Here is a 24,472-nt window from a genome sequence, read left to right as displayed (position 1 = left end):
TTTTACTAGTTTTAGTTGTAGCTGATGAGATTGTTCCTTTATAAATCTCTATTTTTGAGTTGTGAAAATAATTTTTTGTAAAATAAAAGTAAAATTATACATAAAAAGGATCGTAAAACGAGAAATCTCATATACTAAAAGCGTTTTTCTACGTTATTTCACTCATATTTAATTTTCTTTTATGAGTTTTTAGTTTTAATCTTTTGAAGTTCTTCATAACACTCAAAACTTCAGAATTGTTAAAGCTCTAAATAATGTATTTTTTGAAGTCATCTCAAGTAAGATAATCCAAGCTAATCTGACAGTGGTGCAGGCTCAGGCAATTTTTGATTCTTTATATATGTACCTGCATTACATATAAGCTTACATTGAATTAAACTTTAATCTAGTTCAAAATATTCAAAGTGTATCAAAAGTTTAGCTTGTTTAAATCACAAATTAATCTCAAACAAGTTTAGGCCGGTCAAAGACAAGTCCAGGCTTAGTTGATTTTACAGCCTAAAGATTTAGGCTATTTTTTCTTTTCTTTTCTTTTCTTTTCTCAAATGCATAGTGGTGCTTAAAGACAAATTCTATGTGGAATACAGGACTTGGCACCAAGGGCTGCCTTCAAAAAGGTATTACCAATTGCCTCCTAAGGAAATATAAGGCATCTGAAAGTTGAAAGTTACTTGTATGCGATCACTGCAGGATTGTTCTTGAAAAGTTGTCTTCTTTAATACGTACAATGTTCAGAAACTGAAGGGCCATCATCAAATGGAAAAAAAAAAAGAAAGAGAGACAAGCTAATAATAAATTCTATTAAATGAAATGAAACAGTAGAAATGCAAGAACATGTCCATCACACAGTGTTCAGAAATTTTCTGACGCAAGCAAGACATGCAAAAACATGATAACGTAATAGGCAGGAGACTACCTCAGATCAGGAGCTGTTTACCTCTTCGCAGAGCACTGTAAAGATGAGAAAGAAATGTTGGTGAATTCAAAGACAAACTGCTCCAAAACATGAAAAGTACAAATCATTCCAAGATGAAACAAACGGAATTTCAACTTCTAAAAACCATTGACACTGTTCTACAGCAGTCCTGAAACTATCATACCCACCTCATTGACATGTGTATGGTTAACAAAGGATCATATTACCCCAAGGTCCTACAAATCTGCCTCAATATTTCAGCAAAACAAAGGAGAGTGTGCCTCAATCCAATAACTGACAGTACAACTTGAATTTTGACAAAACTTTGAGTTCTCTGAACAGAATCTCAATAGACCTAATGGTTCTTTGTTGATCATGGTTAGCTATATGAAAGCATGCTTATCACATCCTTCTGGAACCTGCGTTCCATGACAGCAAGAAAAGTTAACTCATTGGATAAATTTGCTGATGATTGTTGGACGTTGACTCCAAAGATCTTCTACCATTGCATAAGAGTTCAGTCGTAAGAAAAAGGTCCAAAGACAGAAGAACGGACAAGAAACCAATCATTGCGTGCAAGCTTTGTGAAGGTTGATGATCTATTTTAGCACACATACAAACACAGACATATCAGCTGTAAACAATTTACAAGACTTCTAACAATTCAACTATTGATGAAAGGATGGACAATTTTGAAATCAGCATCTAAATCTTCTATGCAGGTGAAGCAGCTGTATTCATAATGATAAGAGAAGTGCCTGATGAGAAATGAGTTAAGTTAAAATATGAGGGCGAGCCTCATTAGCAATGTTAAAGTTGTTTTTTTTGTGACTAGAAAGTTACAGGTTCAACCTGTGAAAACAGCTTCTTAGGAAAAAAAAAAAGTAAGGTTAGACTGCGATCAAATATAACCCTCCCCCAACCCTCACAAAGGGGGGAGTCTCATACGCTAAGAACACCCAGGTTGGCCCTCTCTGCAGCATTCACAAAATTTGGGCTGAAGCAGCTCTCATATAAATGGCCCGACCAGCTTTGGGACTCATCTGCAGACTTTGTCACAGATTCCTGATAAAAGTTATCAGGCAACCACAATATTCCAATTCTCTTGTTTATATGACCTGCAAGTAAGCAACGAAAAGAGAAAGTGAGAAGAAAGAAGGAAAAACAAACAAATTGATAAAGAATATATTTAATACCTAAATTCCATACGCATACTTCTACCAGCAAATCAGGGATATCTTTTTATATATGGAATTATGGTTATCAAGACCTTAGAAGCAAGGCTCTTCAAAATAACACTGGCAAGGAGCACATCATTCCCAAATGACTATCCTACCAGGATAATTTTATTAACACTAGAACTATCAGGTCCAGGTGAACATCAGTTTCATAAAAACTGTTCCTAGATTCCCCCAACTAGTAATTCATTAATCAGAGACATGTTTTAAATCTCTTAGTATCCAAGCCATAATTTTGATTGTGTGTTAAGTAAAAAAGGACCCCTTGTTTCAATCGTAGAAATAAAAAAATGAGAATGGTTCCCTTCATCAAAGAATCAAACTTTCTACCCCTTCAAAAGCCCTTCCATTCAATCACGCCAAATATCCACTAAAAACAAAGAGTGGTAGCCTGTGCAGAGCTCTAACAAATGCTGTGGGCAACCCTGACCATGATAGTACAAAAAGATCAAACACTAAGACCAGCAAAACAAACTATACACTAAAAAAAGAAAAAGAATAAACTTTATCCCTCTGGGCTAATTGATTCCCCATTTTCCTTGCATGTGAATAACCAATTCAGAACTACAATCTTCCACTTTATCAGATCATCAGAACTGAGAATGGACCTATGTAGTCCCAATGAAAAAGGCCACATTGAGAGAGCCCTCCTCTACAAGGCTTTTCAAGGAATATTAGCCCCCCTGGGTTACATAGAGAATCAAAGAATGTTAAAAGACGAAAGAATCCTGCTCCAAATAGTCACTCTGCCAACTTGTCCCCTCAATAATCGATCAACAGTGATAGTTAAGCAGACCCACAAATGCCACCACTGAGTCAATTTCTCGTCCCTAGCCATTACATCTGAACTACAAGAACCACACAATTCATTAGAGGAAAGGAAAAACTACCTCCTAAACCCTAAACCCACAATCTCTGCACGTACATTGTACAAGCAACCCATCAAACAGCACGTGCATGCTCTGGCACCCAAAGATTTCTCTATGTACATATTAGCAATCCCAAGATATGATTAAAAAAAAATAGTTTAGTAGGACTGATAAAAGCATAAATAACTTCTTATGCACATTTGAATTATTTTATTCCACAATGAACACACCAAACACACACAAACCTCAGCTTGAAATTGTTTATTGAGAAAAAGAATATACCACACTGTCATTTTTTTGATAAATAACAATATTTTCTTTAAAGTAAAATATAACTGAATGCTTGATTCTATATAAATGCCTTTCAAGTGATAGGGCAAACAGAGGTTCTAAATTAAATATCTTTTGCTTTCCGGCTATGTTTTCTTGATACAATAGAATAGCAATTTCTAAAGAAAACAGTGGCAAATACTACAGAAAGCCTGTAATTGCTCAGTTGATGCATATTGTCTAAATATTCAGAGATCATGCCATATAGCTTATGACAGCCGCATTATTCAACAAAAATATTTGAAAGAAAAAATAATTCATTAATTTCACTGATTAGATTCCAGGGCTGTGGTCTGAAGAAGTGGAAACATTCTCGTTTTTTTATAAGCTATAGCTCTTAATATACCAGTCCGCAAGCAATTGGAAAAAAAGACTCCCTTCAACAATAGCAAGTGCCTCAATAAACAGATACTGATCCTCCCCAAAAATTCCTTTCTCTCCTCTCTCTATATAAAAGTTTCAAAAGCACAACTGTTTGAATGTCATGTATTCAGTATTAAGACTTCAAAATATCATCATAAATTTACATTATAATTACATAACACAAATGCTCGTATGAAAAGATACACGTGAAAGCAAGTTCTTCCAGAGCTTAGTTCAGCATCTTGACAGTATTCCAGAGACTGAACCATCTTTCTGAGTGTCATCTCCTCCATACATGAGTCTACTGGCTGACATAATCAGAAGCACTTATCAACTTCTGTAATTACCTTTATGCATATTACACCAATGCAAGAAAATTAGGACAAATCAACTTCATTAATTAGGACAAAAGCAAGAAAATGGTCTAGCAGCAATACTAAAAATGTCATTCATATCAGAATCAGAACAGAGCAGCACATTACACCAATTCAACAGGAAACCTGCTGGGCCACCAATCTGGCTTGAGTAAATGGATTGTCGCATTAAGACACTGGCTAGGTGTTTGAATCAGAATATAGTCACCATCAGTAACCAGAGACTTCCTCAAAATTCTAGTGAAGTGAGGCTAAAGGGATTGGACCCTGCCCCTAGGCTTGGTAGACAGGTCATCAGGCCACTAAACCACAAACTTGGTGACCGTTATTTCTGTTAAGAATTATATATGAAGGGTCAAGGAACTATATCATAAAAAAATAGATTATATTTACAGCTTCGAACAAAGGTTCAAAATGCCAGCCAGTCGGTCACATCCATAGCAGTAGCCAAGCAAAGTAGTCACCTCCAAAGTAGTCACACCAAGGATGATTGACATTCTATGATAATAACATAATTAATGGAAATAACACCATGTTGCATAATAAAAACTCCAACATGGATACTGGTAGACGAGCATGAAAATTACAGAAGTCAAAGCCATTGTGTTTCAGAGTTTCCTTGTGTTGACCCATGTTCTATGTAAAATATCCAGGTGGTCCATGGCATAACATACATCAATAGAAGTATACAAGCAGTCACCTCCAAAGTACTCACACCAAGGATGACTGACATTCTATGCTAACAACATAATTAATGGAAATAGCACCATTTTGCATAACAAAAACTCCAAGACAGTTACTGGTAAACTGAACATGACACTTACAACAGTCCAAGTCATTGTGGCCCAGAGTTTTGTGCTGACCCATTCTATGCAAAATATCCAGGTGGTCAATGGCATAATGTGCATGACAATAGATTCTTTTGCCAACACTTAAATATAAAGATTTGGCTCTTACATTTTCAAAATCCACAATTTCAGCACGAGTTAACTCTTCTATTGATATATTCTATCTACAGGTACGAATCCTCTGTCCCATAACAGCATTCTTTGACTGATTTCTATGCTTAACAAGTCCTTGTGAATCCTTGCATGCCTTTAAAGTATCAGATATTGCTTTGGCTTTCTGCATTATAGCTGTTCTCCTTGCATGAAATGCATCTTTATCTCTGACACATACATTTGGCAGCTCCACCAAGTGAGGTACAGCAGATATCATATTGTACAGTTTTCGGGCTATTTCTCTCATTCCTTGTTTCTTTAGTTCATCAATCACTGTTTGGCATGTAATGTAGTCAGGAAGAATTCCCCTCTGTATCATGTCCTCAAACTCTACCAGAACCTCTTCAAATCTATGCATCTTGCATAGCAAATGGATCAGCATAGTGCATTCACACAGGCCCAAATCATATCCCCTCACTTTCATTTCTTTCAGAACTTGCTTTGCCTGCTCCAGTCTCTCTTCCTTACAAAGCAACTTCATTAAAAGATGGTAGGTGAGCTGGTCTGGGGAGTACCCAGATTCCAGCATCTTTGTATACAGGTTCAGCCCCTCCTCAACTTTCCCTAATTTTGATAAGTAACTGAAAAGGTGATTATAAGTTGTGGCTGTTGGCATTATACCTCTGCTGATCATCATCTTAAGGATCTTGGTAGCCCCTTCAAGATCACCTGCCCTGCAAAACCCTTTCACTAGGGAATTGTATGTGGTAATAGTTGGACCTGATTCCAAAACCAAAAACCGTTCCATAATCCCCAATGCCTCCTTAAACCTTCCTTCCTTCCCCAATGCATTAATTATGGGATTGTATATGATTGCATTTGGTTCAAGTCCGTCTCTCCTCATCCTACCTAACAATTCAATTGCCACCTCAACATGACACATCTGACTATATCCTTCAACAAGGGCACTATATGTCACAACATTAGGCTTCAGATTCTCTTTTTTCATCTCATCCCAAAGCCTTTCCATGTGTTCAATCTGTCTTGCTTGAGACCACCCATTAAGTAGTATATTAAATACTTGAATTGGTGGGACCCAGGAAGGGTCCATTCCTCTTCTCGCATGGAAATATTCTGATGCTTCCCGAATAAGTCCTTCCTTGCAGAAGGAGTCCAACAAGATCTCAAACAAATTCAGTTCCAAATTGGAATTCTTGATCAACTCTAAACTGCATGCAAATTCAAATGTTTTGATTGCAGGTAGGGACATACCTGCAGAACCGAAACAAAATGTCAATTATGCATCTTAGAACATATCTGGCCCAAATTACATAGCATTTAAAAATAGCACTTCTATTATTAAATAAGCAAGCACCAGTCTTATACTCGAATCCAAATTTCGAATGGCAGTTAAGAATGTTACATATGCAATACTAAATTTCAACTCGTCGCGGAAAGAAGAATACCTGCACGAGCATAACGCCTTATAAGAATGGCAAATGTACTCAAATCAGGTCCCTCAATAGGCTTTTTAAGCCGATCAAGTATCAGCCACCGCGCAGGCTCGAACTGTCTAGCCCTAGCAAGGACCTTGACCATGGCATTGAAGATGGCCACTGAAGATCGGTACCCGGGCCGCCTCTCAGCCCAAAAGAATAGACTCAACAGCGCCTTAGGAGAAGAGCCAGAATGGTCGAAAATCCGCTGTAGCAGAGACGGGTCCGGTTCGATTCCGGTCCGGTCCAGAGCGGCTTGTAGGACCGGACCAGATGGGAAGCTGGGGTTCGCGAGGAGGTCAGAAATGGTAGTGAAGTCACCGGAGTCGAGATTGGGGGTTTTAGGGTTAGGGTTAGGGTTTTGGGATAAAAGTGATTGGTCGGAGAAGAACCTGTTGCCCGGAACCTGCCGACGAGAACCAGGGTTAGGGTTTTTGGTGATTCGGAGGAAATTGAAGAGTCTGTTCATAAATGTATATGTACTACCTATATATATATATAGAGAGAGAGAGAGAGAGAGAGAGAGAGATGAAATTCGCAGTTACCGGCAGTTGAACTGCTTTTATAGAGGTTTTCGGTGATTTTCCTCTCATTTTTTCAATTATTTTCAAGGAAAAATTTAATCCTCCAATAAGAGAAAATAAATAAATTATTTATATACTTTTAAAAATAAAATTGATCTTTTTTATTTAAAAATTATAAAAAAACTATTTAATGTCTATATTTAAATTATTATTATTATTATATTTCTCTCTCCTCCTTCGCTCTCTTTTCCCTCCTCTGTCTCTGTCTCCTTTTCTTTGGCGTTTGGCATTAACTCAAAAGTGCAATTTAATTCATCCTTGACTTTAAGCTGCCTTTGAATTTCTCTCTTCTCTCTATCATTTCTAACTCACATACAAACATTTTTCTCATCTTTAGCTTTATCTTTTATCTTTACCTTTACCTCACCTTCTCATCGTCTTTTAACTCATAAGAAGATTATTATATATTTTAATTTTTTTATTTAAATCATGATAAAAATAAAAATAAACATTCGAATCATTCAATCATTGAACTGATCAAACAGTTCAAATTAAATTGATTGAACTTGAGTCAAAAACTAAATCGAACCAATTGAATAAATTATCAAACTGATAAATCAAAAAAAATTGAACCAACTTTTAAAAAACCAAAAAATAGAAAAAAAAAAAACAAAACAAAGAAACAACAAAGTAAAAAAATGGCATCGTTGTTTACATCTCAATTAGTTCGATTATTTATTTATTTTTTAATATAAAAATTAAATTGAATCAAAATAATTGAAATTGTCAAAGTTAAAAATCGAACCAAATCAATCTACTATTTGAACTGAACTAAATTGATAATTTCAACTTGTTCGATACGATTATCATTTTAATTTAATTAAAATATTACTCACCCCTAAGTGAAATGATCAAATAAAGTATAATTATTTTAATAAATAATTTTTTTCTCTTAAAATAGATTGAATTAAGTGGTCATTTAATTTTCTTAATTAAAACAAATAAATAAACCCTTCAAATTAAAATTATATCAATTTACTCACTATCATTAATTTTGACTAAAAAATTATCCTACAACTCATCCTCGATTAAAAAATAAATCATTCATAAGCAAATGTTTCTCTCTAATAGGTGCAAATGTTCATTTTTTACATCATCATTTTTCTAAAACAAAATGTACCTTAGAAATAACATATCAACTTACTTTTTTATTTTTTTCTTTTTATTCAAATGAAAAGAGAAATTCAAGTAACTATTAAACATAATGTGTTTCCTTATAATCTAATAGAGGTCGACACATTAGTCATCAAAAATATTTGAAAGAAACCTATATTAATATTCATGCGACAACTTCATGGACTCCTCGCCCTTAAATCCATAACTATATATTAAATTACCACCCAAGTAATTAAAAGAGACATGACTCAAACTTGATCCTTCAAAACCCTAGTTGACACAATGAGTCAATTGCAAGGAGTTAAAACCTCGGTGGTAGCATACTATTTATTTCAACTTTGAATAATTAATAATAATGTAACAACTAATAAGCAATAACAAGAACAACATGATTAGGCTTTAATTAAACACCAGACTCAACTTTGAGAAATAATTGACTAACATATAGGAGAACATAATGTCATTCATTCAGAGACAAAACCCATCCATTGGATTGATCTCAACCATCTCTTTCCTTTTCCTTTGCTATTGATTTCATGAGGAGGAGAAGATAGTGTTGCATATTGCATACCCTGTTTAGAGAGGACTGCCATTGCCAACCCTCTCACGGAATCCAGCAAGTGAATTGCATAAACATGAACATAACAGAAGCTACAGCTCTGCTCATCATGCTTCATAAATCCACATACAACTGGCTGAGAAACTGACTACAGCCCTTTGAAGAACTAAAGAAATCTCCACTGCATAGTTCTAGTCGTCATTGATGCAGACAGGATCCTTATTTGTGCTCAAAATATGTATTTGGAAAGCTGCATGTAATACAGAAATTGATAACGTTAATCTTCAATCAATACTAAGACAGGTGAGTCAAATAATCCGTGTACAACCTACCAAAGCGAGTGGGAAATCTAACGTAGAAGTAACTTAAAAGACTGACAATTAATTTCTTTGAAAAATGGATCATCCCTCTTGCTGGCTGAGAGGTTTTATAGATTTCACTTTCTAAAGCAAAAGAATTTGTGACTTCTTATTTTATAACTTCGAGGGTGGTCGAAACCATTTCTGTTAGAAGAATCTAGCATTACGACGACTGAACTTGGCTGGATTTAATCAATAGTGAAGGATGCTAATTGGTAGTCTGACAATTCAAGCAGTCCAATGATATAAAATCCTATTAGAAGGGATTTTGATTGGTTACCGTATATGTTAAATGTCGAAATCAGCTATGTTTTGTTCATCCTCTTCATCTCCTCTGGAAGTTGAAGGATCTGATTGCAACTGCAAAGGCAGCTGCAAATAGCAAGCAGAAACCAACCACAACAGCAGCAGCAATGCCCAAGAAATCATGTCTATACCCGAACTGATCCTCGAGTAACTTCTTTACCTGCATTGTCTGAACTCCATCCGAGAGTTTCACTGTTTCTTCAATGTCCCCGTATTGGGATGTCAGCAGGCCATACAAACTCCAGGCTATTGGACTTGCCCAGTAATACCATCTCCACCAAATAGGGATCCTCTGCAAAAGCAGTAGAATCATAAGTAGGTTCCACATATTATGCAACAGAGGATTATCAGAGATTTCCTCTCATATGCAGCTTTTCTTCCTAGGAAAAATGAAAGGCATTATTGATCAATTGCTGGATCACAATAAGTAAGCACCTCAGAGCAACAAAAATAACACGGGGCATTACCATGTGAGGGATCATGAATCCACTGAAAAGGTTCCACATCATATAAAAGGGAGCAGCAAGTATTGCAGCGACATTGTGATTGGGTGTGACAGCAATAGTCATCATTCCAAAGAAGGTGAAGTATAACAAGGTGAAGTACATGAAGTATAAATACCACATAAACTTGAAAGGGTTCCACTGGAATGAGGCCATGAAGTAGAAAATAGAGCTGTAGATCACTGATTGTACAAACACATAAGGGAACTCGATGACAACCTGTCCAGAAGAGTTTAGAAACATCTGACTCAACTTTTGGAAATTGACAACTTAGATGAAAAACCAGAGTTGAGGTGATTCAGACCTGTGCAAGTGCAAATGGGACAGCTGAATACATCCCTGCTGCTCTTTCTCGGTATGAAACGAACCTTTCAACATAGACAACAGGTTGCACAGCAGTGGCATTTGTGATTCCAATAAATAGGACTGCCGAATACATGGATCCCATGGCATTAAATATATCCTGTTGGGTATCCCTGTCAAAAAATAAGTGTTATATGATTACCCTCAACATGACAATTTTCTCCATGCTATCAAAGGTTATGCATGGAAGCAGAGACATATGATAGGCTAGTAACAGAAAGAATGATAGTAAATGAAACAACTCAGAGAAGTTTTAGTTGAGAAACCTTTTAGAACCAAATCTCCAGCATATTGTTCCAAACATCAATGATATGATAACAGTGTAGAAGAATCGGACAGCAGTGTATTGGGGATTTCTCCAGTATGAAAGGTTTTGCTTCCATAGACACGTTAGAAACTGAGAGATATATGGCAGAGAATATTTTGATGGGAAGCTTAGGTCTTTTTCATCCCTATTTGGGTTGCTTAACTCTTCAACTATTTCTTTGTTTTTCCTGAACAGCAGAATGAAGGCATAAGAAACAAGCAAAAACTCCTCAAAATGGTAGTTGCTCTCCAATAAAAATGAATAATTTACATACTGAAATAAGCATGATCTATGATAAATGTCTGCAAAATCGATCCCTAGCCGAATTTCTTCTGCTGGAGAAGTGACCTCTAGAATCCATGTGGCAGGATTGTAACCAGGTCTGATCTTTGGGACTCCTTGAACTGCCTAGGAAATGGGAAATATGGATTAATGGATAAAGACTCTGGAAAGGCGGACTCAAAATTAAAGAAGCACAAACCCACCTCGAAATATTGAATCAGGTTACGAGATCTGGTACCTAATGGACCAGCATAGACAAGCTTCCCTCCAGATTTCATAAGTAGAAGCTGCAATGTCAGATAAGGATGAAAAAATAAGGTGTCATAAGTGAGTGAGGGTCAGTGGCATGACATTTATAATGTCAACTGACTTCAAAAAGTTGCATTGACAATATAAATCCATGCAAAAGAAACAATATGACGAAATTTTGTGCTGGACGCCCTTTCTGATGCAACCCTCTAGCAAGTTAATGATGAGATAAAGTTCGAAGACCATCTTCATATAAAAAAAATTCATGAGATGGCAGTGAATGGAGATGATTGATATGTATAATTGTGTTCCATCACATAGTTGATATTGTGAAACCAACATGTTATACATGAAGACACAACTTCAAGAAAAACCATGTTTTTTAGAGTAAAATTAAAATCCGCCTGTTGGAGAAGAAAATAAAACAAATTCTCACTTTGAAAAATATGTGCTTGGAGAATTAGAGAAAAACCTCATCGAAGGATTCGAAGATATCAATGCTGGGCTGATGAATAGTACAAACAATCGTCCGTCCAGTGTTGACAATATTCCTCACTGTTCTCATGACTATAGCAGCAGACCTGGCATCCAATCCTGAAGTAGGTTCATCCATGAACACAATGGAAGGGTTGGCAACAAGCTCAATGGCAATTGTCAGTCTTTTTCTTTGCTCTGTTGATAAACCATCCACACCAGGTAAACCAACTAAAGCTTTACCTAATGGAGTGAGCTCAACAAGTTCCATTATCTCATCCACAAACTTCTGCAAGGTGATACTTCAATAGTTAACCTAAAATCCAAGTGCAGAAAGCCAAAAATCCAAGTGCAGGTATTCAGTAATTACCTTTTGTATTTTCAAGTCAACATGAGAAGGTAACCGCAGCCAAGCCGAAAAAACAAGTGACTCGTGAACAGTCAAGCATGGGGAATGAACATCATTCTGTTCACAATACCCAGAAACTCTAGCAAATGTTTCTTGCTTTTTGGGGTAACCAGAAATATATATGTTCCCTTCAATTATACCCCCAGTTTTTCGACCAGCTAGAACATCCATTAGAGTAGTCTTACCTGCCCCACTGACACCAACCAAAGCTGTAAGCACACCTGGCCGAAATGCTCCTGTAACATTGACTAACAACTGTAGCCTGTCTGCTATTATGCCTTGCTTCTTTAACTCCTGCAACAAAATGCTTATGGGAGTCAGATTTTTAAAGGGAAGGAGGTTTTAGCCCAAAGTGACAGAGGAGTGAGAGCTAAAATACCCCAGGGACATCGACATAATAATTAAGATTTCTGAATGACATGGAAAGAGGTTGAAATGGAAGAACCATGCCTCTCTGCGTTTTAATGCCTCTTCCTGAAATAAGATGAAGAAAGAAAAAGTTTACAGATTTTTTATAACTCAAGAAAGTAATAATGACAGCAATAAAAGAAGAGGCTTTCATACAAACCAGAATATGAGTGCGAATGTGTCAAAAATTCTTGTAGCTCAACAATTGCGCGTTCCTCCTCACCCCTCTTCCCTTTGTCATCCAGGTCACTCTTACAAACAACAGCTTGATGACTTCCAAGGGCTGTACAGGACAAAGAGTGATTTTACTGGTTTGATGTCCATGTCAAAAGGAATTCAATCCCAAGTTAAGATTTATATAAGAAAAAGACAATTGTGGAGATGGTTCCAGAGAAAACCGCCATTTTTGTTAAAAATAAATTACATAAGAGAGTTTGTAGTTGATTAGAGCTCTAGCTAGGGGTACAGATATTGAGCTTATTTTTTCCACATCACAATAAGATTACTGAATAAGAGAGATATTGTTGATAGACATCTTGAAAAGCTGACGTGACTATCATGAAATCAAGTTCAGCTCATAAAAATTTTATATGGATCAAGATGGGCATATCAACGACTTATTTGCAGAAATCAAATACGGATTATTGAAACATTATAAAGAAATGAGCAAAATTTTCCAACCTCTTTCACAATTAAAAATTGTGGCCAATAATGGATTATCTTCTTTAAAAGGCCTTTACCAAATACAGAAACCATATCCTAAATTGATTTTTCTCCCTATGAAACTGACTACTGAGATATATTTCAAGTGTGAGACTTACGGTTGAGGTAAGTCAAAGAAAGTGTGAAGAGGATATTTAACAATATTGTATAACCAAGCAAAGCACCCATGCCAATCCAAAACCAATAGCTCTCTGGAAATAAACTTCGGGCTTCCAGTAGCATCTCACCCAAAGGCAAAGTTGTGTAGTTCCCTGCTTTCTGCATACCATAAAAAGAAGTAAAATTGAAGTACTTATTCAATTTCAACAAATTTAACTAGCCAGCAAGAGATTTTTCAAAAAGGGAATTAATTAGATAAAGGCTGCTTCTAAGTTGCAAGTGCTTGTATGGCTCATCAAGCTCACTGGGGAAACTTTTTCCAATCTAAGTTTTCAGAACATTTCAAGATTCCAACCTGGCTGGTAAGTAGCTTCATTTGAGTTAGCTCATGAACAGAATTAAGATGACAAAAGGAGGAAATATGGATTTTGAATGGATTTATGAAGTTCTAAAACAACTGATTTGCTGATACTAGAAAAATAAGTTTTCTTTGTAATAAGCATTGCAACACTTATTTTCCATCCATCAATGCATAATCAAAGTAGTTTACCCACAGATTATAAGTATTGCTGACTCAAACTGGGAAAAAAATTAGTTATAGTAATAAGAAAATAATACCAAGAGCAAAATGCTGCTATAACATCTTGTTTATGTGTTTGTTACTTTGACAAGCTCGAAAATAGCCCAAGAAAGTAAGAGTCAGTGCATGATAAAAGGCCATATTTAAACTTAAAACCACAAAAATATGGAAAATTGCTAAATCCTATGACCTATGACCATGAGCTATATCACATTATAATGGAATCTCTTAGTTCCAAAGATACAGCAATTCCTCTTACATGAGTGTAAATGATGTGAGTTCCCAGATAACAGTTTTTGATAAAGAAAGCCATGGAAAAAATATCCAAATAGTTTTTTTGTTTTTTAACTTTATTATAACACTTGGTATCTAATTCTGGGCACCACCTACTGAATTGTATTTATTCAGCATGTTCAAGACGATTAGTGTCTTTTACATCAATAAGACCGGTCAGAAATGGAATAAACTTTCTACCAAGGAAAATAATAAGTTAGATTACCTTGTCCCATGAGTGCCCCAGAAATTCATTCACAGATGCTGCATTTTGAGCATACATCAAAGGGGAAACCCAATAACCCCATATCCACCAAGATGGGATGCTGTCTGCCATAATAATAAAGTTAGTGCGCAAACAAAGTAGAGCTCAATCAGAAAACAAACTGGTAAGTTCTCAGATTGACCTCTTGAAAGTATAAATCCTCCAAGAGCCATGACAACCAGCAGGGCAAATGATCCAAAGGTATTGGCAACTACCATGTTGCGGCCAAGGGAAGCCATCACACGGAAAAGAGCGATTGACATCTGGTGCAGAAAGAAGTATACCATAAACTGGCGGAGGCACCTGTAGATTATTCAGAGAATTGCTATATTAGTTGGACTTCTGAGGAGGAAGAAATAACACCAGCAGAAGATGAACTTCTGCTGGGAAGATGAAAAGTGTTACCTAGTTATTTGGGGATCAAAACCAACTGCATAATATGTAGCTGCCGCCCAGATAGCAGACTCCAGAAAAGAAAATGGAATGCTCAAAATCCATGAAGGAAGAGTATAAACCCAGCATGGATAGAACTGCAAATCCCTGTGTTTATAAAGAACAGGAAGTTTTGCTATCAACATTGGGACCTCCATGAACCCATTGAAAAGAATCATGACCATTGCAAAGTAGAGTGCGCCAAGATAGATTCCTCCATCAACCAATGTATTATGATGCATTGTTGTCCGGAAAAATACTGTTGTCATGATAACAATAATAAAAAAAAGCTGCAAAACACAGCAGACTGCTCCTGTATTAGTATTTTTTAATGAATTCCATTAATATTTGTTTCATTCTGTAAATAAAGAGGATGTGAATTTCAGCTGATAAGCTTGGTTTGCAACAATCAGGAATCATTATAATGGCCATACTAAATAGTATAGCATGGGCATTATAGTCTATAAGCATAATAAAAACTGTAACATTACCTGTATAAATTTAAAAATATAGACTGGTGCATTCCGTTTGATCAGCAGCATCTGCCAGGAAAAACTGATCTTCAGAAGCTCTGATCTGCTCACACCATAACTAGAAGTTGACAGAGCTGCGGGATGATTATAACGTCTATCAAAAGGAACAGCCAGATCTTGAGACAAAGCATTTCCAACCCAAAATTTATTAAAAGCTTCAGCAAACTTTGCCACGGTAATATACTGGTAATGTCTATCAGAAAACCAATACTGCTCTTGATCTTTTTCTGACAAAACCTGTTTAAAAAATAACAGCGGTAGTAAGGGAAAACTAACTCTAAATCTTGGTAAAACAGAAGGTACAGACTCAAATTTCACAAACATACTTCTTGCAAAAAATCTGCGGCATTTTTCCTATCTGGACACTGGAACCCCATACATGCAAAGAATCCAAGAGCAGCTTCACGAGGTCCCTGATAGACGATCTGACCCTCACTCAAAAGAATAATATCATCAAACAGCTCATAAGTCTCAGGATCTGGTTGTAGAAGGGAGACAACTGTAGTCCCATCAAGAGCATGAGTTGCATATCTAAGATATTTGATTATTTGATGGGTTGTTGAGCTATCAAGTCCAGTTGATATCTCATCCATGAAAAGCACTCTAGATGGACCAACTAGCAATTCACCTGCCACAAATATAAACTTGCATATGTTGGAATCAATGTCAACTATTCATGCCTCTAAATGAGAAAGAGTGTATCGACAAAACAAGTGGAGGCTAGTTACCAGTAGTAAGCCTCTTCTTTTGGCCCCCTGAGATTCCTTTAAGCATTTCATCCCCCACCAATGTGTCCGCACAAATATCTAACCCTAAAATCTTTGTAAAATAGTTCAGAAAGATGTAAAAGATGCAAACAAATAGTCCAATATAAATAGCCTCATAGGTAGTTGACCAATGAGGCCAAATTTGCCAAATCTTGTGTTATTTGGGGTACAATAAAAAACTAGGAAGTTCAAATTAAAGCATTTCAAGAATTCTGAAGAAAACAAGCTCAAATGCAAGCCTTGCTAATTCTGAAGAAAACTACAAGTGGTAGTGTCATGGATGCAATTACAGAAAGATTGTTCCAGAAGAGGTCTTGAAATAAAGACAATATTTAGCACAACTAGAAAAGATCACCATTTTCAATGGTATACCTTCATTATATACTCAACAACAAGACTCGTCTTCTCTTCTCCAAGTGCTAATGCCTACAAAGCAAAAAGAATTATATTCTTATCAATACCACTCCATGCTCTTTAAGAATGAGAAATTATGCACAACCACAGATAAGACAGGTACCTTGATGAATATATCAAGATCTTCATCAGGTACTATTTTGCTTTCCCTCTCTCTTTTCAGAAGCTCCAAGAGCATATCTGTGTCAGTATTTCATGTTCCCGAACAAGATTGAAGCAATAGATTACATGAGAAACAAGTAAAAGAAGGCCCTGGGTAAAGAAATTGAGCCTAAAACCAACATGAACTGGAGCTTACCATGCTTAAATCCAACACCTTGGCAGCGTCCTGAGAACTCGAGAGTCTCTCTAACTGTCATCTCTGCTATATGCCAGTCCTGCTGGCTGACATAAGCAGAAGTCCTTTGGGGAACAAACTCCTTTAAATCGTGTCCATTATAGGTAATTCTGCCCGACATCTTGAAAGTAATTCAACCAAATTACTGAGAAATAAATCAAATTAAAGGAAGTAAATTAATATGTTTTTCAAATTAAGTACAGTCAACTTGCAGCGACTAGCTATGCATCCAAATGCATGGAACTTCTAATCACCAATTGTTCAGAAATCTCCCCACTCTACCAAAAATTCAGCCATGACATCCATATTTCTCCATCCCTGAAGTATTCAACTTTGAAATTTCTAATTTATCTTTCCTATAAAAGACCTAAGGGTGAGTCTTGATAGCAATGGTAAGGTTGTTCCTCTATGACTAGAAGGCCATGGGTTTGAGTTGTGGAAATGACTTATTTGCAAAGCAAGGGTAAGGTTCTATACAAAACTAAGCCTCATGCACTAGGGATACCCCTACTTTTTCCAATAAAAAACCCATAATAAATATTTTTAGTATACCTGCAGACCTGGTCCAGGACGTCCAGCAAGGGCCAAAAGCAATGTTGTCTTACCAGAACTTGGAGGACCTAAAAGAAGGGTCAATCTACAAAGAAGCACATTAAGTAATAGGTATTGAATTTGCATGTTTAGAAAGGGGAGAAAAGAAGTTCAAGCTTTACCTAGAAGGCCTAATAATACCATTGATGTTGTTTATAACTGATAGCTTCTTTCTTCTGTGCGGAAAAATCCTTAATTGTCCCAGAAAGGCCTTTGCAAGTTTGTTAATATGGTCAGAATGTCATGTTAAAGATGAAATTATAGCTGAAAATAGTGCAAGGCCTGGAAAAACTTACTTCAGCCATGTTCAAAATGAAATTGGGAATCGTGGGCAGTGCTCTACTTCCAACATGGACATGAGCGTCCACTCTCAGGTCTTGGAATCGAACCTCAACTTTTGGGAATTGCATATCAACTCTACAGGAAGAAAATGCAAATGCAGACAGACAAAACGAGGCAGAGAAAAAGCTTTAGCATAAAATAGAATCACAATGAAGAAAGTAAGTATGAACTGGAAAAAAAACAAACCAAAAGGCTAAGATGATAAAGTAGTCATGAAAAATATCATTTTTCAACTTCCCACACAAAGCTTATAACCATACAGAGAAGACCAAAAAACTTATGGTGATTCATAATTCAATAGAAGGGATACTCCACAAGCTTTTCGTAGAAATGGGGACAATGGATCCATTGTTTATGGGATCCCACACAAATTGAGGAAACATGTATCCATGTTTCATGGGTTACATGTTTCCATGTTTTATGAGTTTTACTTTTCTATCTTTTTGTGTGTATATATGATGTTGTATGTAGATTAGACGGGGTGTGGAGATATCATTGTATTCCATATTTTCTTGGTTTGTTATATGGTATCAGGGCAAGAATTAGGAATTAAATCACAGCTGTTGACTGTGAAACCCTAGCAGCCCATCAATCACAGCCGTTGTCTGTGAAATCCGGCCGCCCTTAATCCCTCTGCCATACCCCAAGAATTGGTCTCCACCGTCAGAAGTCGGAAGTCAAGAAGCAGCCAAAGATCGCTGCAGAAGTTGGAAGACGAACAGCCGTCGGAGACAGCTGCCGGAACGACCGTCATCGTCGACGAAGACGACCACGGGCCTGCTTGCTGCTGCATCGGACTGTATCACCGTCACCAGATCCGTCTCCCTTCTCCGGCCACGACGCTGTCGCTGCCATCACCGACCAGATCTGCTCCTCGCCCACGCAGATCCCGCCGTCGCCGGCTACCATCGCCACCGCCGCTGTTGTCGCCCAGATCCGACCACTGAACCGCTTCATCCTTGACCTCGCCAGAGGCGTGAGGGAAGGGGGAGTCGGATCTGGCCACCCTCGTCCTAAGGTCGCTGCCGCTCCAGCCGCGCCACTGCCACCGCCGGCCGCGTTCTCGCCAGATCTGTCAGCCACCACAGCCGCCGTCCATCATCGGCTGCGCCGCCTTCCTGTTGGCCACTGACGTCAAGATCTGGCCCAGATCTTAAGTCTTCCATTGTTGGCTGACCAGCCAACCCAGATCTCAACTCATATGTGATCTAGATCTGGTTAAACTTGTTGGGCTGCTCCAGACCCGTTACAGATTGCCAGCCTATTTCAGATCTTTTTGTTGCCCAGATTTGACCCAGATTTGATACTCCTGGGTCAGATCCGACCCGCCCAATTATGATCCACTTCAGATTTGGTCAACCAATATTGACTCTAGCCCAAATCCAACTATCAAATCTGATAGACAGATCCAGCAAACCCAGCCTCAAATTAAAAGGCGAAGAATGACTGGATTTACAATGTGTAGTCACTTACTAGTCAACAGATTATCGGTCCCTATTGCCATCATGTCGAACGTTCCCTCCACATCTAGTTCCTTCAACAAAGAGCAATTTAATCAACTCTCAACATTGTTATTGTCCAATTCGTTACCTGGTACACCTAATGGTTCATTGGTATATTTAGGTAGAAATATTTTAGTCTTGTTAAGTTCCTTTAAATCTGCTCTATAGATTATTGATTTAGGGGCATCTAATCACATGACTAGCTTACCCAATTTTTTCGATTCATATACTCCTTATTCAGGTAGTGAGAGAGTAAGGATAACAAATGACAGTTTTTCTTCTATTAGTTGCAAATGCCTTATTAAAATATCTGAAAGTATTGATTTTCAATTAGTACTTCATGTTCCTAAATAATACGGAACTAAATGTGGAAGGAACATTCCCTACTCGAGACTTAAACTTTGAGACACCTTTAAATTCTTTAAAAAAATACTTTTCCCATGTGTCGATTGTCCTTTGAGCTACCTTTAAAAATTTTTGGATGCACTTGATTTGTTTCCATTCCACAAATTTTTTGATCCAAATTATATCCAACGGCTGAAAAATGTGTTTTTGTTAATTATGCTCCCAGAAAAAAATGGTACAAATGCTTTAATCATTTGACAAAAAAAACTTACATAAGCATAGATGTGTCTTTCATGGAGAATCAACCCTATTTTACCAAAAATCATCTTCAAGGGGAGAATATTGTAGAGGAAGATAATTTTTCTAAACCTGTAGAAAAAGATAATTTTTTGAAAATTTCTAAATCTCTTCCAAATATGTTTGATATGATTGACACTCCACTCCACTCTAATAAACGATACAAGAAAACTGATGCTCAAAACAATAAAAAACAGAATATGTCTAGTTCACAAGTGACAAACATGTTGGAATCGAAACCAGTGGGAGAATTACTAGAAACGGATCAAATTAATCCGAAACTTGAGTTTCAGTTTTATATCAGAAGAAAATGTCAGAGAAATGCTATTGATCTGAATATTCTTCCAGTAATTGAGCAGTTGACATCTTTAGATGATGGTCCTTCTTCCACTCAAGGTAACTCTAAACTTACCTCTTTAGATTTTTCCTCATTTGATCTATCTAATCTTGATGTCCCAATTGCCATTAGAAAATGAGTAAGATCTTGTATTAAACATCCTATTGCCTTTGTCCTATAAAAAAACTATTCAATAGCCACAAGGCATTTCTTTCAAATATTTATAACTTGCATGTACCAAGAACAATTCAGGATGCTCTAAGTGATCTGAATTGGAAACTAGCAATAAAAGAGAAGATAAATGCTCTTAAAAAGAACAAGACTTGAGAGATTGTGGAGCTACTAAAAGGCAAGACAACTGTAGGCTGTAAATGGGTCTTCACTGTAAAATGTAAGGCAAATGGAAGCGTAAGAGGTATAAGGCAAGACTTGTTGCCAAGCGATTCACCCAAACATATGGCATTAACTATCAAGAGACCTTTGCTCCAATGGCAAAGATTAACTCTATTCGAGTCCTCATTTCTCTCACGGTGGCCCAAGATTGGCCTCTAGATCAATTCGATGTAAATAATGTCTTCCTAAATGACAATTTGGAGGAAGAAGTGTATATAAACCTCCCTCCTAGATTTGAGAAGAACCTTGGTACCAACAAGGTATGCATTTTAAAAAAATCCTTATATTGTCTGAAACAGTCTCCAAGAACATAGTTTGAAAGGTTTGGAAAGACAGTAAAAAGTTATGGTTATACTCAAAGCCAAGCATACCACACAATGTTCTTCGAGTACTTTGGTGACGGTAAGAAAGCTATCTTAATTGTCTATGTGGATGATATAATAATAACTGGCAATGACAAGGGAGAGATTGAAGAACTTAAAAGGAAACTAGCATATGAGTTTGAGACAAGGACTTGGAACCCCTAAAGTATTTCATTGGGATGGAGTTTGCAAGATCTAAGGAGGGAATATTTGTCAACCAACATAAGTATGTCCTAGATTTACTCACTGAAACAAGAATGCTGGGGTGTAAGATAGCTGAAACTCCCATCGAACCTAATTTGAAACTTCAACATGTCAAAACCAAAGATGTAGTAGAAAAGGAGAAATATCAAAGGCTTGTGGGCAGACTCATCTATCTATCCCACACTCGACCTGATATATCATTTTGTAGTAAGTGTAGTAAGTCAATTTATGCACTCACCAAGGTTCACAATATTTTGAAGTTGTCTACAGAATTCTAAGGTACCTAAAGAGAACTCCTGGGAAAGGTTTGCTCTTCAGAGAATATGGACATCTTCACATAGAGGCTTATGCAGATGCAAACTGGACAGACAGTATTACTGATAGAAGATCTACATCAGAATACTGTACCTTTGTGAGAGATAATCTCATCACTTGGAGGAGCAAGAAACAAAACGTGATGCCCAGAAGTAGTGTTGAAGTAGAATTTCGTTCAGATACCCATGGAATTTGTGAGGTCATGTGGATAAAGAGACTTCTAGAGGATTTAAAGGTCTCCATTCCCTTACCAACTAAGGTTTACTGTGATAATAAAACTGCGATTTTCATTGCCCATAATGCAGTACTCCATGACATGACAAAACATGTAGAGGTGAATAACCACTTTATTAAGGGAAAATTTGATACTAGGATAATTTGTATGCCCTACATTCCAACAGTTGATCAAGTCGCTGATGTTCTTACAAAGGGGTTACACAAAAATCAATTTGAAAGATTAGTGAGCAAGGTTGTTATGGAAGATATCTTCAAACCAGCTTGAGAAGGAGCATAGAAATACGAACAATGGATCCATTATTTACTGTAGAAATAGGGACAATGGATCCATTGTTTATGGGATCCCACAAATTAAGGAAACATGTATCCATGTTTCATGGGTTACAAGTTTTTATATTTTATGAGTTCTACTTATCTATCTTTTTGTGTGTGTGTGTGTGTGATGTTTTATGTAGTTTAGATGGGGTGTGGAGATATCATTGGTTTGTTATACTTTTAAAATTAAAGATAGTCGGTGAAATCTTCAAAGGATCTCTGCTCCATTAATAGGAGCAAATTGTTGTCTAAGCCACATCCTTTGGGGCAACATGGAAGTTAGGTGGAAATACTTCTCCATGGAAAGTTGCCTAGGTCCCTGACACAAGATAAATGCATACTGTTTAACTCCTAAGCTTAAAGCTCATTATAAACACATTTTGTGCATAACTAGTTTTTCACTGGCAGCACAGTAACTTGTCCTTGAGAGTTTCATAGGGTGTCTAATCCATGATGTCTGACCTCTCAATTATATGCTTCCTCCAGTGTTAAAAGCCCCATGAAAGAGCTAAAACGGCCTCTTTACCTTGACGTACTTGACATTGGGATAGCATCTGATGCACAGCACAACAAAGATGTTTTGCAGTTCCAGTACCAATATTGATCACTGATGCACAAACATTCAGAGCCACCTGATTTCTGCAAGAAAAGTTCTATCTACCAACATTTCAGAGGAAATGTTCTGTTCAACAATCAGGAATACTGTTTCCTAGGTGATTCTTAAGAACAAATCAATGATATAGGGAGGACTTAGGAAAGCTCATACACAGCCCTGTGAGAAAAATTATGGGTCAGAATGGTCCTTGTTTAACATCACCAAATACAGTGATTGTAGCCAGAATTGAGATTATCATGTCCAAGATAATGATCCTAACATAATATTGCTAATTGTTATTTACACAAACATTCAAAAAATGCAAACCAGTCATAGTATAATACAATTTGGAGAATATCAAAAAGCTGGGTGATCTTGTCGAGTAACTATTTTAAGCTAATAGACTGTACATATAAGAAAATTTCCAGTAAATTTACTAGAACCTAACCAAAAACAACAGAAACATGGCATTCAAAACCTCTCACTTTCTTTTACACAACCTAACAGGTTCTCCAACAAATGGAAAACACCCACTGCTAAGAACTGCAATAAATGAAAAACAGATATTAAAAACTAATAGAAGACTTGCAAAAACTATTTACCACTTCTTATGATCGGATTGTGCCCATCACACGGAAATTAAGATGAAGGAAAACACAAAAAGTTAGCATAGTTCAACCTTATTGCCTGTCTCCATAATCTCATAATAATGGAATAATCCACTGAATTTGTAGTTTTGCATGCCTACCACTGTTTTTGCATGGACATAACTGGATACCCTCCTCATCAATATTCCAGATAACTGGTCACAGTCACACACTCCGGGGACTCTGTTTATCTGACTGTGTAGTGTAACACACTCTAAACACATAACCTCAGTAACCTATACATCATTTTACAGATTATTGGTGCGGTCAATAAACAACTAAACTAATGGGACTGGGACCTATATATATGCTAAGACTCTATTGACATTAGGCCTCCTGCACCTATGTATATCCCTCATTCACGATCAAAATGGTTTTATTGGAAGACTCCAATCTTACCATACTTGTATTTGAGGAGCTATCCAACACTACCAAAGGTTCGACAAAATTGTAAATACCCACAAAACAAGAACAAGTACTGAAAACTAATAGAAGACAATAACAAATTAAACCGTCCAAGATGGAACTTACGCATTGAATCTCTGCCTGATCCTATTGAAGAACATCCCCACATCTTCATTAACAGCAGCGACCAACTTATCTAACACAAGCTTCTGCTCCTGATCTTGAAGCTTGCAAACATCCACCAGTGACACCTCCCCGGTGACGTTCCGGAAAAACGAGGTCCGAGCCTGAACGTACACCGGAGATCTCTGCAGCGCCGCCCACCGGAGAGCCTCTTCGTCCTCTTCGGCCGAGTTTTCGCCTCTTCTCGGAAACAACGCGCTGGCCGAGGGGTTCCACATTGTTGTGGAAAACGCAATTAAGACAGAAAATGTGAATAATTTGGAGAGATCTCAGAGGAATATAAAGAAATTAGGGGGAAATTTCGTAATGCGTGGCGTTGGGTTGGTGCGGCCAACAACTTTGAAGGCTTGAGGTGGTTGTTGAACTCTCTGTATTAATTGGTCTCTCTCTCTCTCTCTCCCTCTCTCTGTATTAATGGCTTCGTGTAGATTACTAGGTAGTCACTGTATACACTAGAAAGCGAGAGAATGAGGAAAAAGAGACAGTTGAGAAAACAGCAGCTTAGGTGAGACTTCGAACGCGCACGCACACAC

The 24,472-nt window shown here is 37.2% G+C and overlaps 2 protein-coding genes across 22 annotated transcripts; both read right to left on the bottom strand.

The window, feature by feature from the left end:
- Positions 1–651: 651 nt before the first annotated feature.
- Positions 652–7,039, bottom strand: LOC127813572 (pentatricopeptide repeat-containing protein At5g11310, mitochondrial). 16 transcript variants are annotated; one of them, XR_008026139.1, is made up of 5 exons: positions 6,498–7,039; positions 4,915–6,303; positions 1,840–2,034; positions 1,105–1,515; positions 684–951 (listed from the first exon to the last, which is right to left on the bottom strand). XR_008026139.1 is itself a non-coding variant. In XM_052354600.1 (2 exons), exons 1-2 carry the CDS (start codon positions 6,994–6,996, stop codon positions 5,099–5,101), a joined length of 1,704 nt encoding a protein of 567 aa, XP_052210560.1. In that variant the 5' UTR covers positions 6,997–7,039; the 3' UTR covers positions 4,692–5,098. The 16 variants fall into 16 exon arrangements, 1 of the variants encoding a protein (XP_052210560.1); XR_008026145.1 differs by having other exon boundaries at positions 652–951; positions 1,105–2,034; positions 5,048–6,303; XR_008026135.1 differs by having other exon boundaries at positions 674–951; positions 1,105–2,034.
- Positions 7,040–8,523: 1,484 nt separating this feature from the next.
- LOC127813089 (ABC transporter G family member 32-like) lies at positions 8,524–24,191 on the bottom strand. 6 transcript variants are annotated; one of them, XM_052353834.1, is made up of 25 exons: positions 23,883–24,191; positions 17,757–17,877; positions 17,583–17,671; positions 17,422–17,506; positions 16,831–16,990; positions 16,636–16,712; positions 16,491–16,544; positions 16,080–16,170; positions 15,678–15,979; positions 15,310–15,588; positions 14,792–15,108; positions 14,529–14,689; positions 14,348–14,451; positions 13,268–13,427; positions 12,607–12,729; positions 12,418–12,512; positions 12,000–12,332; positions 11,628–11,918; positions 11,110–11,193; positions 10,899–11,032; positions 10,584–10,811; positions 10,259–10,430; positions 9,919–10,173; positions 9,426–9,743; positions 8,524–9,036 (listed from the first exon to the last, which is right to left on the bottom strand). In XM_052353834.1, exons 1-24 carry the CDS (start codon positions 24,155–24,157, stop codon positions 9,471–9,473), a joined length of 4,263 nt encoding a protein of 1,420 aa, XP_052209794.1. In that variant the 5' UTR covers positions 24,158–24,191; the 3' UTR covers positions 8,524–9,036; positions 9,426–9,470. The 6 variants fall into 6 exon arrangements, 5 of the variants coding, with proteins under 5 accessions (XP_052209794.1, XP_052209796.1, XP_052209797.1 ...); XM_052353836.1 differs by having other exon boundaries at positions 15,678–15,995; positions 16,080–16,146; positions 16,492–16,544; XM_052353837.1 differs by lacking the exon at positions 23,883–24,191 and adding an exon at positions 18,445–18,977.
- Between the last annotated feature and the right edge of the window lie 281 nt (positions 24,192–24,472).

The sequence above is a fragment of the Diospyros lotus genome, chromosome 11, assembly GCF_014633365.1.
Source record: "Diospyros lotus cultivar Yz01 chromosome 11, ASM1463336v1, whole genome shotgun sequence".
Classification (NCBI taxonomy): domain Eukaryota; kingdom Viridiplantae; phylum Streptophyta; class Magnoliopsida; order Ericales; family Ebenaceae; genus Diospyros; species Diospyros lotus.
Note: the sequence above shows the minus strand (reverse complement) of the source record. Positions and strands in the feature narration are given on the sequence as shown.